The sequence below is a fragment of the Gordionus sp. m RMFG-2023 genome, chromosome 2, assembly GCF_954871325.1.
Source record: "Gordionus sp. m RMFG-2023 chromosome 2, tfGorSpeb1-WG-v2, whole genome shotgun sequence".
NCBI classification, from domain to species: Eukaryota; Metazoa; Nematomorpha; class Gordioida; order Chordodea; family Parachordodidae; genus Gordionus; species Gordionus sp. m RMFG-2023.
In genome coordinates this window covers 51,879,537-51,893,395 of record NC_088776.1, presented here as the reverse complement: position 1 = coordinate 51,893,395, position 13,859 = coordinate 51,879,537, and the positions used below count along the sequence as shown (strand labels likewise).

At 26.1% G+C, this 13,859-nt stretch overlaps 2 protein-coding genes across 2 annotated transcripts in view; one reads left to right on the top strand and one right to left on the bottom strand.

Moving 5' to 3' along the window:
* Positions 1-13,859, top strand: part of LOC135925358 (S-adenosylmethionine synthase-like) — a 112,811-nt gene that overhangs the window by 85,788 nt on the left and 13,164 nt on the right. The window lies entirely within an intron of this gene.
* LOC135923578 (SWI/SNF-related matrix-associated actin-dependent regulator of chromatin subfamily B member 1-like) lies at positions 3,319-10,210 on the bottom strand. Its single transcript, XM_065458408.1, has 9 exons — positions 10,097-10,210; positions 9,951-10,056; positions 9,678-9,831; positions 7,786-7,883; positions 6,195-6,357; positions 5,285-5,828; positions 4,980-5,170; positions 4,047-4,178; positions 3,319-3,518 (listed from the first exon to the last, which is right to left on the bottom strand). The coding sequence occupies exons 1-9, from the start codon at positions 10,175-10,177 to the stop codon at positions 3,479-3,481; spliced, it is 1,509 nt and encodes a 502-aa protein (XP_065314480.1). The 5' UTR covers positions 10,178-10,210; the 3' UTR covers positions 3,319-3,478.

Sequence of the window (13,859 nt, the reverse complement as noted above, 5' to 3'; positions counted from 1 at the left end):
TATATAATTTGTCACTTTTAATTTCTGAATATATGGTTGTTAATATGGATAGAAATACCAAAAAATTAGAACAACGTAGGACATTATTGTAAAATGCCAATATAGCCATCATTTTTTTTTATTATAAGATTCTCATAAATTATTTAAATAAATTTTAGTTCAATTTCTATTCTTTTTTTAAAAAAATCAAGACGATAAGATATTTATAATATTGATCACCAATAATTATAATCAAAAAGAAGATTGCGTATGTAAAATGTTAAAAGAAAGAAGAAAAAAAATAATCCTAAATGCTTCAGTTATTTAATGAATAATTTTTATTTGATTAAAATTAACTAATTTTAAAATGCAAAATGTTATATATCTTAGGTAGATTATATGCCTACTTTATATGACCTAATAATCAAAGTCATGATTTTTTTTAATATAGCATAATTATTAATTTATATTTTTAAAAATCTTTGAAATGTGAAAAATAAAGAAGTACATATTATATTCGATTTATAACAATGTCAATGGAATAGTAAGTATTTATCTTAAGAAAATAATGAACTCATTTATCGAATGTAATATATTTATAAAAATGATTGTTAAAATAATCTATGTCAAGCGTTAAATTCGAATAACTTGTATAAATGATAGAATTTATGGGATACGGAATCTACCCGTTTAAAAAAATAATCTATGAGCCGTACTTTAAATTCAACAATCATTGCAATAGCAATCTTGATTAAAATATGAAAATTAAGGGGGGGGGGGAAACTGATTCTTTTTGGGCGTGATAAAAATATTATCTTTAGTGAGTGCGAGGGTCAAAAAAAATTTAAAGCGTAAAAGGGTTTGCCACCGTGGGTGCAGGTCGTGAATAAAAAATTAGGCCCGTGAATACCTATATTATATATTAGATATACCTATTTTTTAGGCTGATCCAGGAAAATAAAAAGAATGAATGTTAGAAATAAGATTAATAGGGTATAAGGGAGACCCGTAAGAGAAGAAACGTCGGTATTTTAATTATTTTGGAAAAAAAATAACCTTTCAAGTCAAATTCAATTACAATAAAGATAATTATGATATTTATGTATGACAATAATACTGTAGCCCTCTCTATACGTTAACTTTTTGATTTTATTGAAAAATGTGTAATCATTTCCCGTTTAAATTTTCAAACAAACTGGCATATGTAAATTTTATATCAAAGCTTACACCATTTTTTAACACATAACATTTTTTTTTAATCATGATAGAAAATATTAGCTTTTATAAATAAATAGACAATAAGGCACGTAGGAACATTTATCTATCTGCGAGATTTCTCCATTTTTCCTATTTTTTTTTGACAATTTCTTGCCCAAATTCAAAATGGCGTGATATTATATTGAACAAATAAACATACTAATGTTTTAAATGCTTAGGCGGGCTTTATAAAAACAGGATATAAAATTCAATTTATTGTCAATAAATCATTAATTTATATTTACTATATTTGTAATGATAATAAAAAATTTATAGTAAAATCTTTATTCCTGTTAAAATAAATTACTAATTTTAAATTATTTTCCAATGTGCGCCTTATATTCTGAAATTTTTACAATTACTCCACTTTATTTGCGGTAAAAAAATCTAATATTTAAAAATAATAAATATTGATAAAAACATATACACATCAGATAGAGAAATTAACATATTAATCTTTGAGATATTAATCCTATCATTTTAATCAATGCCTCAAAATTTTATAGATTTTTCCAAAATCTATTTCGATGTGTCCGGTATCCTCTGTAAACGAATCGAATAAATATTATGGAGGCTAATATTAAAATTTTTTATGAGTTTCTAAAAAAAAAATTAGACCAATAAAAATATTTCAAGTTCGGGTTTATAAAATTAAACAATTACTTCCTTAGGGTAGATAGGACCAACCCTTGGCAACCTTGAATCTTTTTTAAAGGATATAATAATTTTTTTTCAACATATTATCAAATTTTATCAATACTTCATAGAATCTAGCTCCTTCTTACTTTTATATAACTCAAGATTTATTGATAATAGTTTTTAAGAAAATTAAATGGTGCCAAGATTATTTGATTAATACCAAAAATTTTGAGCCTACTGCACCATTTACGCTGGTCTGCTAGTCTAAATAAAATATCAAATAAATTGGGCAGGGGTTTGCTTAGTTGGAAATTCTATCTTATTAAGGGCTAAAATTATTAGTTGACTTCATAGATAATTTTTTTTTAAATATTATTTTAGATCCATTTAAAAAAAACTAAGATTACTTCAGAATAATACTAGGCATTGTATGTAATAACATTATAATATTATAAAACTCGCATTGATTCTTGATGCTTTTCAAATAAGATGCCTTTGATATAATATAAGGATACAGCTACAATGTGCAATCTAACTAAATCCTACTATCCTCCGCCCTTTTAGGAAAATGTAATCTAAGAATCCTTGGTCACAAAATAAAGAACAAAAATATGGATATCACCACTTTTGCTCTCTTTTATGATCCGTGTCAGTTCCAAACGACTCTACGAGTTACATTGGTGAGCTAATAAAAGTTCACACCTAACTATAGAAAATACGCCTCACAGCTATAAACAAAAAATCATAGGCTTAGTGAAAGCCCTTTGTTACCCAATAAATTTTGTTGTGATGAGCCAAATTCAAAGATCCCGGCATCATTAAATAATATTATTTTAAAAACCTGATATAGTGAATATTCATTATAATATCTTTATTCCACAGATGAAGTTCAGCCTAGATAAGTTTTACTATATATAGCTATATATCTTTTGCAGGGTAAGCTGAAAAATTTCAAACTAAAAATATTTATTCTATATCTTAATTAATGAATAAAAAATTTTATATTCAACAATAATTTTGACAATTTAATAATGTTTAATTATATCTTAGTCTAATTATAAAAAATATATATTATAAAAATGGAATATTTCCCGTCGCGCTTTTTTCTTCTTATTTTTTTTTTAACTTTGACATTAGGCAATGAAAAGGAAGAAAATATTATATTACCGCAGGCCTGACCCAGGACAGAACGAGCCTCTCCGAAAGGAAGTCTAATTATTCTATAAAAAAATCTACAAAGCAAGTCTTATAAAAAGCATTTTGTATAAGATTAAAAATACAGGAGTTTACCTATATAAACCAAAGTTATCTTACCTGAATCTTTCTTGTTCAGCAATGCATTTATAATTATTAAAGCAACACTTTGCCTAAAAAATATGGCAGTGCTGGGATCCAAAACATTATATCATCGCGTTTAACAAACTAATATATTAGCGTGCATTTTATTCTTTCTAACAATAAATATTAAGTTGTTCTTTTATGTAAATACAATCACAAAGTAATTCAAAATATAAAAAAATATTTTTACTTTACAAAAAATTAAAATATAAAATTATTATATTTCATGAGATCAATAATATATTTTTGATGATAAAGCAATAATTCACCAAGTTGGAGCTGTGTTCGCCAGTCTTCTCATTCTCCTAAAAATATACATTGAAATGATAAAAGATAATTAATTACATAATTAAATGTAATTAATAAACAAAATTTTCGAAACTTATAAGAGACTTTAAAATAATAATAAACATTAAAACCGATGGTAAAATGACGATAACGATAATCAAATAAAATGCTGAATAATTTTAATGGGAAACAATTTTTTTTTATGATTTATAAATTTAAATTCTTAAATATAAATATATTAAAAATTGAAATTGATGTTAAATTTGTAATACTATTCTATTATTTATGATTATCATAAATATATAAGTTTGAGGAATAAAAACAATATCATGAAATCAAATTAAATATTTGATCAGCACAAATAATAAGCAAAAATTTATGAGCAGACAAAAAATAATATATAGGCATGCTAGATAAACGAGGATCACTAAAAATGAATGCCTATATAAATTTTGATCAGTAAACCAATAATTCTCAGAAAATAAATATAAGGAAAAGAGAAAAAAGTAATAAAATATATTTTATATTAAAAAAATTCCACTAACCTAGTATTTCTGTCCTGGTCTCGAATTTTTTTCTCCATTTCCGCGTCTGTCAAAATTTCGATGAAAGGACACCAGGCATCAACGTCATTAGTATTTCTGAATGCGCTGTCCACAGTAGGTAAAGGAGCTTCACTAATTTATACGTGGCATATTAAGTATACATATTTAGTTAGGGAAGTTAGTGTATAATGGTTACTAATTATAAAGTTTGCTTTCATGTTTTAAATGTTAGGAATCTCCATCTATTTTTTATTGAACTCTAAATCTTAAAACGACATCTATCAATGAAAATTGACCAAAACTACCATAGAGTAGGAACGAAGTTATCGTATAACATTTTCTCCTCTATCTGATTTTAAATGATATATATATATATATGAGACCTGCAGGTCCGGTTTAGATAAACGGGCTGAGCCGTATTTTAATTTTTTAAATATACCCGGGCCGGGCCAGGCTTAAAGTTTTCTTAAATATCCTAGTCAGCCTAAAAAAAAATTTAAAAAATAACCTGGGCCAGGAGGTATATTTTAAAACCAAATATTTTAACTCGCCATTATTAGCTATAAAAATTAATTTTAAAAAACTGGTAGAGCCGGATCTTAAAATATAAGACCCGGACAGGGTCGGGAAAAATTTTTGAAAAAAAAAATCAGGGCCATGAAAAAGTATTTCTGCAGGTCTATAATATATATATAAGATTTTTAAAATCTACCCTTTATTCTTAAGCGATATAAAATACAGAAATTTTCATATTAATCCAAATCTATAATTCTTCCTTTCATCTCTTAGTTCAATCCCTCTCTTTCTTTCTTTATTTTTTTCCTAACGAATGTTATGAAAGTTTTCTATATTAAAAGATACAAATATAAAGTATTCCTGGAATAAATCAAAATTATATATATAATTACAAAAAATTCTCAAAATGGTTTAAACCTAAAAGCGTATGTTTTATGATGCCAAGAGATCTGTCCACGTATACTGTAAGCTACGGAGGTCAAAAATTCTCCCCCTAAGCCTAATTCTTTGCACAATGTTTGAGCGAATAATTCAGGGTCATTGTCGGGGTCTGAGATGTCCCATTCAAATTGATCCACAAGGCTCACATTTCCCACGTGGATGTTAAGCTTTAAATTCATGTAAATATTATAATATGGCTAAATTTAATAAAAATAATGAAAAATATAAGGAAATTATCTTAATATTTTAATAAATTCACATTTAAATAGTATTTTATAAACCTTAATAACAACTCTTTGATCAAGAGATGCCATGGAATACAAATAATCATTTTCTTCTTCTTCCTGGCCGATTTTTTGATCTTTTGGATTACTGATATTACTTTCTTTCTTTCCGGATTCCTTTTCCACATTTCCATTTCCAACTGAATTCCCATCAACTTGGCCATCATTTCCGCGTATAATTTCACTTACAGTATCACCATTTTCAACGCTTTTTAAACTATCCGAGATGTCCTTTTTAATCGGGGGATGGTAGTAAAAATTTTCGAAATGCGTGTCAATCTGTTGTCGCATTGCCTGGCAAACGGCCGGGAGATAGGTGGAGAGAGGCAGGAGTTGGACATCTTCACAAAGGATTTCGCCCATATTTTCAATCAAAGATCGTTTGGCGTTTTTGTTCCAAATAAAAACGTCGCGTAATTTAGCGCCATCTATTTCCATGTCCAATCTGATAGGTATCAGCTGCTCGTGGCATTTTTCTGCCGCACCTTCTTTTTCTTCGTGTGGATTATATAGGTTTTGTGGGGATAATATGTCGTCGTAACTATAATAAAGTATAAATTTATTTTTAGCTTTATATAGTTATGAGACTAGAATATATATCCGGTATAGTTCATGTGCATTGATAGATTAGTTGATATAATATATTTATCTCTAGGCATACACCATTCTTAAAAATTGTATACATTGAAAATATAATTAATTTTAGAAAAAAAATTTCTTATAATAAAAATACTTTAAAAAATCAAAGACATTTTAGCAGTAATGTAAACGAACGCGATAGACGTCTCTTTTCAATAGACGACTTTCGAAAATATAAATATTCATTTTGTCATTTTTTTTACGTTTATTCAATTTAAAAAAAACTGAAATTTTGTGATATCATTTTTATTTAAAATAATTTTAAAACTTTCTGATTTTCTTATTAGCCCGAGTTCTAGATATAGGAGTTGCAGAAGGGACGGCGTCAAGGTGATATGAATTATTCCAGGTCGTGGAGGCGTTATTTAAGCCATTAGCAGAATTGTTAGATGGGTTTGTGTTGCCTACTATGCCACCTAACGGGATGTTTCCTGATTAGTCAGAAGAAAAATGGATTCGATTTCATTTATGATTTAAAATGGGAAGGGGGGGGGGGTTGATAAGATATTTAATTTAACAAATTAAGGACGAGCGTTACATTTATGCAAAGCAAATCAGGAGTTTTTATTTATTTTTTTTATCATATCTCCATCAATTTATAATATATTATTTTCCTAAATTTATTCATATATTGTAAAGAAAAGATGTATATAAAATATTCCAAAGTTTGTCTTGAGCCTGGCCAAAAATATATTAAAATTTTGCAGGGTTCTACTAGAGATCTAGATCAAGGTTTTCATTCACTTTTAGGCTGTGCCGATATTTAATATCGAATCGGATCGACAAAGAGCATTTTCAAAAAATATCGGATCGGGCCAATCTTTTTTATTGTTTTGTCATAGGCAATAATTTTGGTCCTTTTTAAAAATCGACTAAATGGAGCTTTTTAACAAAACTACATTCACCCATAAACGTTGCAAATATTTTAAATGAGAATATTAACTTATAAAAAATAAAAATAAATAAAATACACTTAATCATCCGTGAAAGTTATCATCTGTGAAAGTTAGATAGTTTTTTTTTTTTAAAGTATAAAGTATTGATATATTTATTAATTGATACAAAGATAGATGGTAAATAAAAATCGTGAAAAATTTGTGAATCCACAGCCCTATTCATTTCTAATAAATAATATTTTTCCCGGATATTTGCAGGAAATCAGAAAGTACTAATGACCCTTATTTTTTGGAGCCGAATATTTTAAATTTTATAATTAGAATATAATTTTAAGATTCAATTATGTATTAGAGAATTTGAAAAAAATATTTAATGTAATTATTATAATGATAATATTTTTTACATTATATTATATATTTATAAATAGCTAAGTGTCTATAACACTAACGATTCTATTTTATATAATTTATGGCAATGATGACATGTAATTTTATCCATATTTAATTTTTTTAAACAAACATTTTAATCAAAATTATAACATGGCAAAACACCAAATTTATAAAACCACTAAAAAAGATAGGAAAACCTAAGGAAAAAATTAGAACCATAAAATTTGGAAGAACCTTAGCAAAATATTGCTATTCCTTTTCATGGCTAATTATATTTATCGTTTTTAGAAAAAATAACTTAATTTTTTTTGTATGTAGTTTCTAATTATAATATAGCTTATAAGTGTGCTTGTTTTAAAGATTTAGTAAATATCTCAGAGACCAGCAGAGGTACCATTTGCATGGTCCAACCCGCCCTTAGTTTAAAAATATTATGTATTTATTTTTAATTTTTATAGTTAATGGCGATTTAAAATATATGGTCTGGCCCAACCCAAGGGTAGGGCTTAGGGCCGGGCCTGCAGGTCTCTGAAATATCTCCACATTATTTTAAAATATCTTTTAAAATTTAACCTAAAAGATTTGGTCCTTGCATGATTGTGGAATTGATAGGATTGTTGAAAAGTAACATAGAATTAACAGCCGAACTTCTTTTGCCAATTTTGTTTTCCCTAATATTTTGTTTAAATATAATTTTGAATACAAAAATTTAAGGATATCAATAGTATCTAAATTTATATTTATACTAATTAGATTAAAAATTATCATATATTGGTAAGGTTGAGCATGCTACTCCAAAAAATTAACTGATATCGATTCCGTTTTATAAATTCATATCAGTTCTTTAAGGTGTGTTCCGGTTTTTATAAGTTCTGGATTTTTTTTTATCAATCATCATGTTTCTTTTAATCGACCCAGAATAATCTAATAAAAAAAATTTTTTAAATAATATTATATAACCTCACATAGATTTGCACTAATTGAGTATCGGACCCTGGTTAGTTAAATTTAAAATATTGGCTGATGCCGATATTTGACGATATCCTGAGTAGTATCAGTGCATCTCTGCTTATAACAGGGGCAATGATAGAAACATATAATAGACTGTTAAAGAAAGTTTGGGTAAAAATCCAAGATAAATGATTACATGCAGGGTGAGAAAAGAGTATGGGATTATGGAAATGGTGCATCTGTGATATAGAATAAATGGCATAGAAGTATAATTGTTGGCAAAAGATTTCAAGAATATTTATGGTAATGGTGATTGTAAAATCGAAACTGGAGGCACAACAGTTTATAATAAACTATCACCATTTAATTGATAAAAGATATCAGTACCTTTATATTGACATGATGAAGAAGGCAGTCACCTTTACTAAGGAGGAGAACTAAATTGCTTTTGAAGCTTTGAAACGTAAAATTGGAGAAGTACCCATTGGTTTGTTTTATCAGTAAGTTATTGTCTTAACTTTGGATGCATCTGGTAGATGAGGAGGAGCTTTGTTACATTTTATGGATGGGATTGAGAGACTCATTGTTTTTCTTTCTAAGAGTTAATTTGAAAACAAAGTATAAAGTAATTTAACAGGAAATGCTGGGCTGTAATTTTTGGTTTAGATTGTGTGCATGAATATTTGCTAGGAAAGAGATTTATCGTTTACGCTGACTATTGCCACTTAATATATTTTTAGGAAAGATAATCAAGTGCTCTGTTGTCTCTGATATTATAAAAGGTAGTTATTTGTATTAGGAAATTTCAACTTGAATTGAAATATAGGAAGGGAAGAGAGAATTGTTTGCCCAATACTTCATCAAAATTAGGAGCAGAGGAAGAATTTGTGGGAGACCTTAAGGAGAAGCATTTTCCCTCTCCTCCCTTTGAGAATCCATGAAGGTCCAAGATTGATGACTCTTTAAATTAGATCGTATTAAATTTATCATTGCATCATGTAAAGGATAGCAAGTTGGTCAAAATTATATTTATCAGGGAAAAAATGGCAACAGGGGTGAGGATTTTAAAAAAAATAGATGTACTAAGGGAATGTGGTAATAATTTCACAAAAATTAAGGAGAAAGGCATTATTACATGTAAGACACCAGGGCATTACATGAAAAAATGGGCACCTGAGTAATTCTGGTAGCCAATGGTAAATCGGGAATTGGAAGGGTAGGCATGTAATTTATACCATAATATTGGACATCATAGGAATAAAGCTAAATAACCTTGGCAGACTTCATATATATTTATTTAAATATATTGGGAGGATTATATACTAATTAGGATGTGTTCTCTAAATGGATGGATTTATTAAAGTTTAGGATCTATCTCTATCCACTAGAATAGCTTTAAATAATTTGAAGAAGTTATGGGAAAAATTGGGTATAGCCAACACATATTTGTAAGTGATGAAATAACTTATTAGTATGATACAGAATATTTTGTTTTAAAATGAATAAACTAAAACCTAGGATTAATTCCACCTTCTAATGCAGTACTAGGATTAAGACCACTATTGAATGAGACAGCTTTGTATTTTATATCGTTGCCTTCAAAAATATCATCAACTTCTTTTGCCTTAACCAAAGTTATATTAACCACAAGGGTATGTTGAGTGATACCTACACCATTTGAATATTTATTTTTGTTTATAAATATCATTAAAACAGAGTTTTTATAATATAGGTAAAATATTTTTTAATTAAAACTTTTATTAAAAAAACAGGCAATATTTGGTTACCCAATTTATATAATTGTTTCTTTTCATCAAGAGTAGCTATCCTTCTCCATAGAGAAGGATATTTCTTATATAACGATCCACGAAATAGTCTTAAATAATTGCCAACCTTTGTACATATTAATTTATGTTTAAAAGAAATGATATACTTCTGATCCCAAGTAATAAAGTTCACCTTCTTCTTCTATTTTAAAAGGTTTAGGTTTTTCACCCAAAGTTTTATAAGACATCAATTTGTGTTTACTATTATAAAAATAGAGACAAACAGCATTGCATAACAGCTGTGAACGACACATGTCATTCTAAAGCACAATTTGAAATTATAGGATATTTAAATATTAAATTGCTAAAAAAAACAATCTTACCTAAAAACCAAAATTTAGAGGCTCTTAACTATAATGTTAGTAGCCTAGGGCCTTTTTTATCCTTTGCATGAGCTGTAATTATAATTATATTTATATGTTGACTCATCCTTACATTAAATGAATTGTGATCAGAAATATTATATGCCGCTCAAAATCATCTATAATTATTTTATAGATTCTTATATAAACTAAAAATATCATATAATCTTGCTTAGAAGAGATATTAAACAATAATTTTTTATTTATCATGAATGCAATCATCCCTTCCATGATTCATTTCCCTATCCTTATCATTATCAAACTTCTCCTCTTTGTATTCCTTGGATTTAATAATTAATAGAATTATATCAGCGTCTGTATGAGTGGATAAAAATTACTAGATTTATCCCTTTGCTCAAAAAATATTTTATATTGCACACCCTATTATACTCAAAACCGTTTAGTTACGATAGCTTGGGACCAAAATATTTAAAAATTTCGCAATTATCCGATTTTTAGCAATTATGAAAATTGATAATTTATTTATTAAAAATTAGCTTGTGTTTTTTACAAAAATATTTATCATCTATAAATATATTTACTGTTTTTTATAAAACTATTTATCATCTATAAATATATTTACCTTCAAACTTTGTAATAAATACAATATTTAGTTAATTTTTATCTTTATTAGCACATTGGTCATAGAGCTGCGCAGAGGTGAGCGTACGTGAATTATAAGAAGGCCCATCCTACATATAATTATGCCAATTTTTTTTCTCAAGGATACCAACAAACCTCGTAACCCAGATATGAAGTATATGAGGGTGGAACTACACCCGAGCCATTTATATATGTTAGTAATGAGTGGAAGAAAAAAATATAAGAATAAAAAAAAGGTCCTTCTTCTAAAAATACTTAATTATTTTATTTAATAAATTTAATATTAAATTCATATAATTGTTTTGTTTTTTTTTTAAATTTAAGTGACCAGGTAATAAATTTAAATAAAAAATAAATTTATGATATCAAGATAATTATTATAAGTAATTAAAATGGTTAATGAATTTTAGAATTAATTTGATTAGTAATAAATAAGTTATGTAAAAAAATTAATTAATATTAATTGGGTATTATTATTGGAAAGTAAAAAATAAATAAATAATAACATAGAGAAATTAGAAAATAAGAAAGGCAGTGGCGTCATTAGAAGGGAGCGCGCAAGGGCTCGAGCCCCCTGAAAAATTTGAATAGCCCCCTGAAGCAAAAAATATTTTTTTAAATTGCTCCTTAATATCCCCTTAAACTAAAAATAAATATTTTTAAATGTCCCCTGAACGATTTCTTTTATAATTCTATTGAGTAATATATAGATTTAATTTTATTATTTAAAAATAAATAAAACTCTATCATTTTTTATTAAATGAATACTATTTTAATTATTAGATTAGATTGTATATATAAATTATATGTTCACTCTGTCTTGCAATCAAATTCTGTGTTAAAAATATATCAATATCACTCACTAAATATTAATTTAGCATTAACAGTTGAAGCTTAATTGACTTATATTATTAAGGTTATTATATAACCTTAATTAAATAAATATTCTCATTTATTAATTGAAAATTAACAAATTTAATATTGCCATTAGCCGAGTTCTAAATCACTAATCAACTACATTTTGATTTTTAAATTTAATTATTATGTCTCTTTCTAAAATTATTAACAAGTTCCAAATCCAAATGAGTATAAGATATTTATTTATAAAAAGTAAGTAGATAAATAGTTTATAATCCTTTTTAATATATAATTATTTATAAAATATTAGGTAAAATGCCACTTTTACAGACATATTTGACAGTTATATAATATATTACAGTTAAAAATTTTAAAATTTTAATAATAAATGCTATCGATAATAAATTTAAGTAACAATTTGCATTCTAATACTTAACGCCATCTATTTGTTTAAAATATTATTAAAATAAACGTCTTATTATTCATCCCACAATGGATGTAATAAATTAGATATCTTTTCTTCTCTTTTTTTACGTGTTTTTAGGAAAGCTATTTTTTATCTTCTTTGAAAAACAGTTTTGAGTTAAATTTTTAATACGATATTTTTGATATTATTACAATCTATTATTATTTTGATATGTAATATACCAACTAGAGGTGGTGCGACCATAATATATATAATCTTAATTACTTTCATCATATCACTCTGGTTCTTATTTTATAGCTACAAAATGTTACATTTCTTATATAGCATCCTTGCCGTGTAAATAACTCAAAACTTCAATATATTTGCATAATTTCTTCTAAAGATTATTATTGTTTTTGTTTTATCAATTTATCTAACCAGTCGCGTCGCTAGGGGGAGGGAACGCAGGGGCTCGAGCCCCTTGAAAAATTTGAATAGCCCCCTGAAGCAAAATTTTTTTTTAAATGGCTCCTTAATATCCCTTTGAACTAAAAATAAATTTTTTTGATTGCCCACTGAATGATTTCTTTTATAATTCCATTAAGTAATATATAGATATAATTTTATTATTTAGAATTTAATAAGACTATTTAAATTTTTATTAAATGAATATTATTTTAATTATTAGATTAGATTAATACAATGTATCATTGGATTGCATATAAATTATATTTTCACTATGTCAGCTTGCAATCAAATTCTGTATTAAAAATGTAATATCAATAATGCACTAAATATTAATTTAGCTTTAACAGTTGAAATTTAATTGACATTTATTATTTAAATTATTATTTAACCCTAATTAAATAAATATAATCATATATTATTTGAAAATTAACAAATTTAATATTGTAATTAGCTGAGTTCAAAATGATTAATCAACTGTATATTTATTTTGAAATTTTATTATCATATCTTAAAAATGTTTTCAAGGTCCAAATAAGTATAAGAGATTTCTTTATAAAAAGTAAGTAGACATAAGGTTTATAATCCTCTACTATATACAGTTGTTTATAAAATATTAGATATAATGCCACTTTTATAGACGTATTTGACAGTTATATAATATACTACAGTTAATATTATAATAAATTTTACTCATAAATGGTTTTGATAATAAATATAATAACAAATTGCATTCAAGTATTTAACGCCATCTATTTAGTTATATATGATTTTTAAAATTAAACATTTTATTATTCATCCTGCAATAGATGTAATAAATTTGATATCTTTTCTTCTCTTTTTTTACGTGTTTTTAGGAAAGATATTTTTTTCTTTTTCGAAAAACAGTCTTGAGTTAAATTTTTAATACAAGTGTATTTTTGATATTATTACAAACTACTATTATTTTAAGATATAATATAGCAAGGTGGTGCGACAATATATAAAATCTTAATTGTTTCATCATATCATTCTGGTTATTATTTTATAGTTAGAAAATGTTTCATTTCTAATATGGCATTACCGTGTAAATAACTCCAGGTTTCAATATATTTGCATAATTATTTCTTCCAAAGATTTTTAGTGTTTTTATTTTTTATCAATTTATCCAACATAATAAATTCTGATATTAGTTTA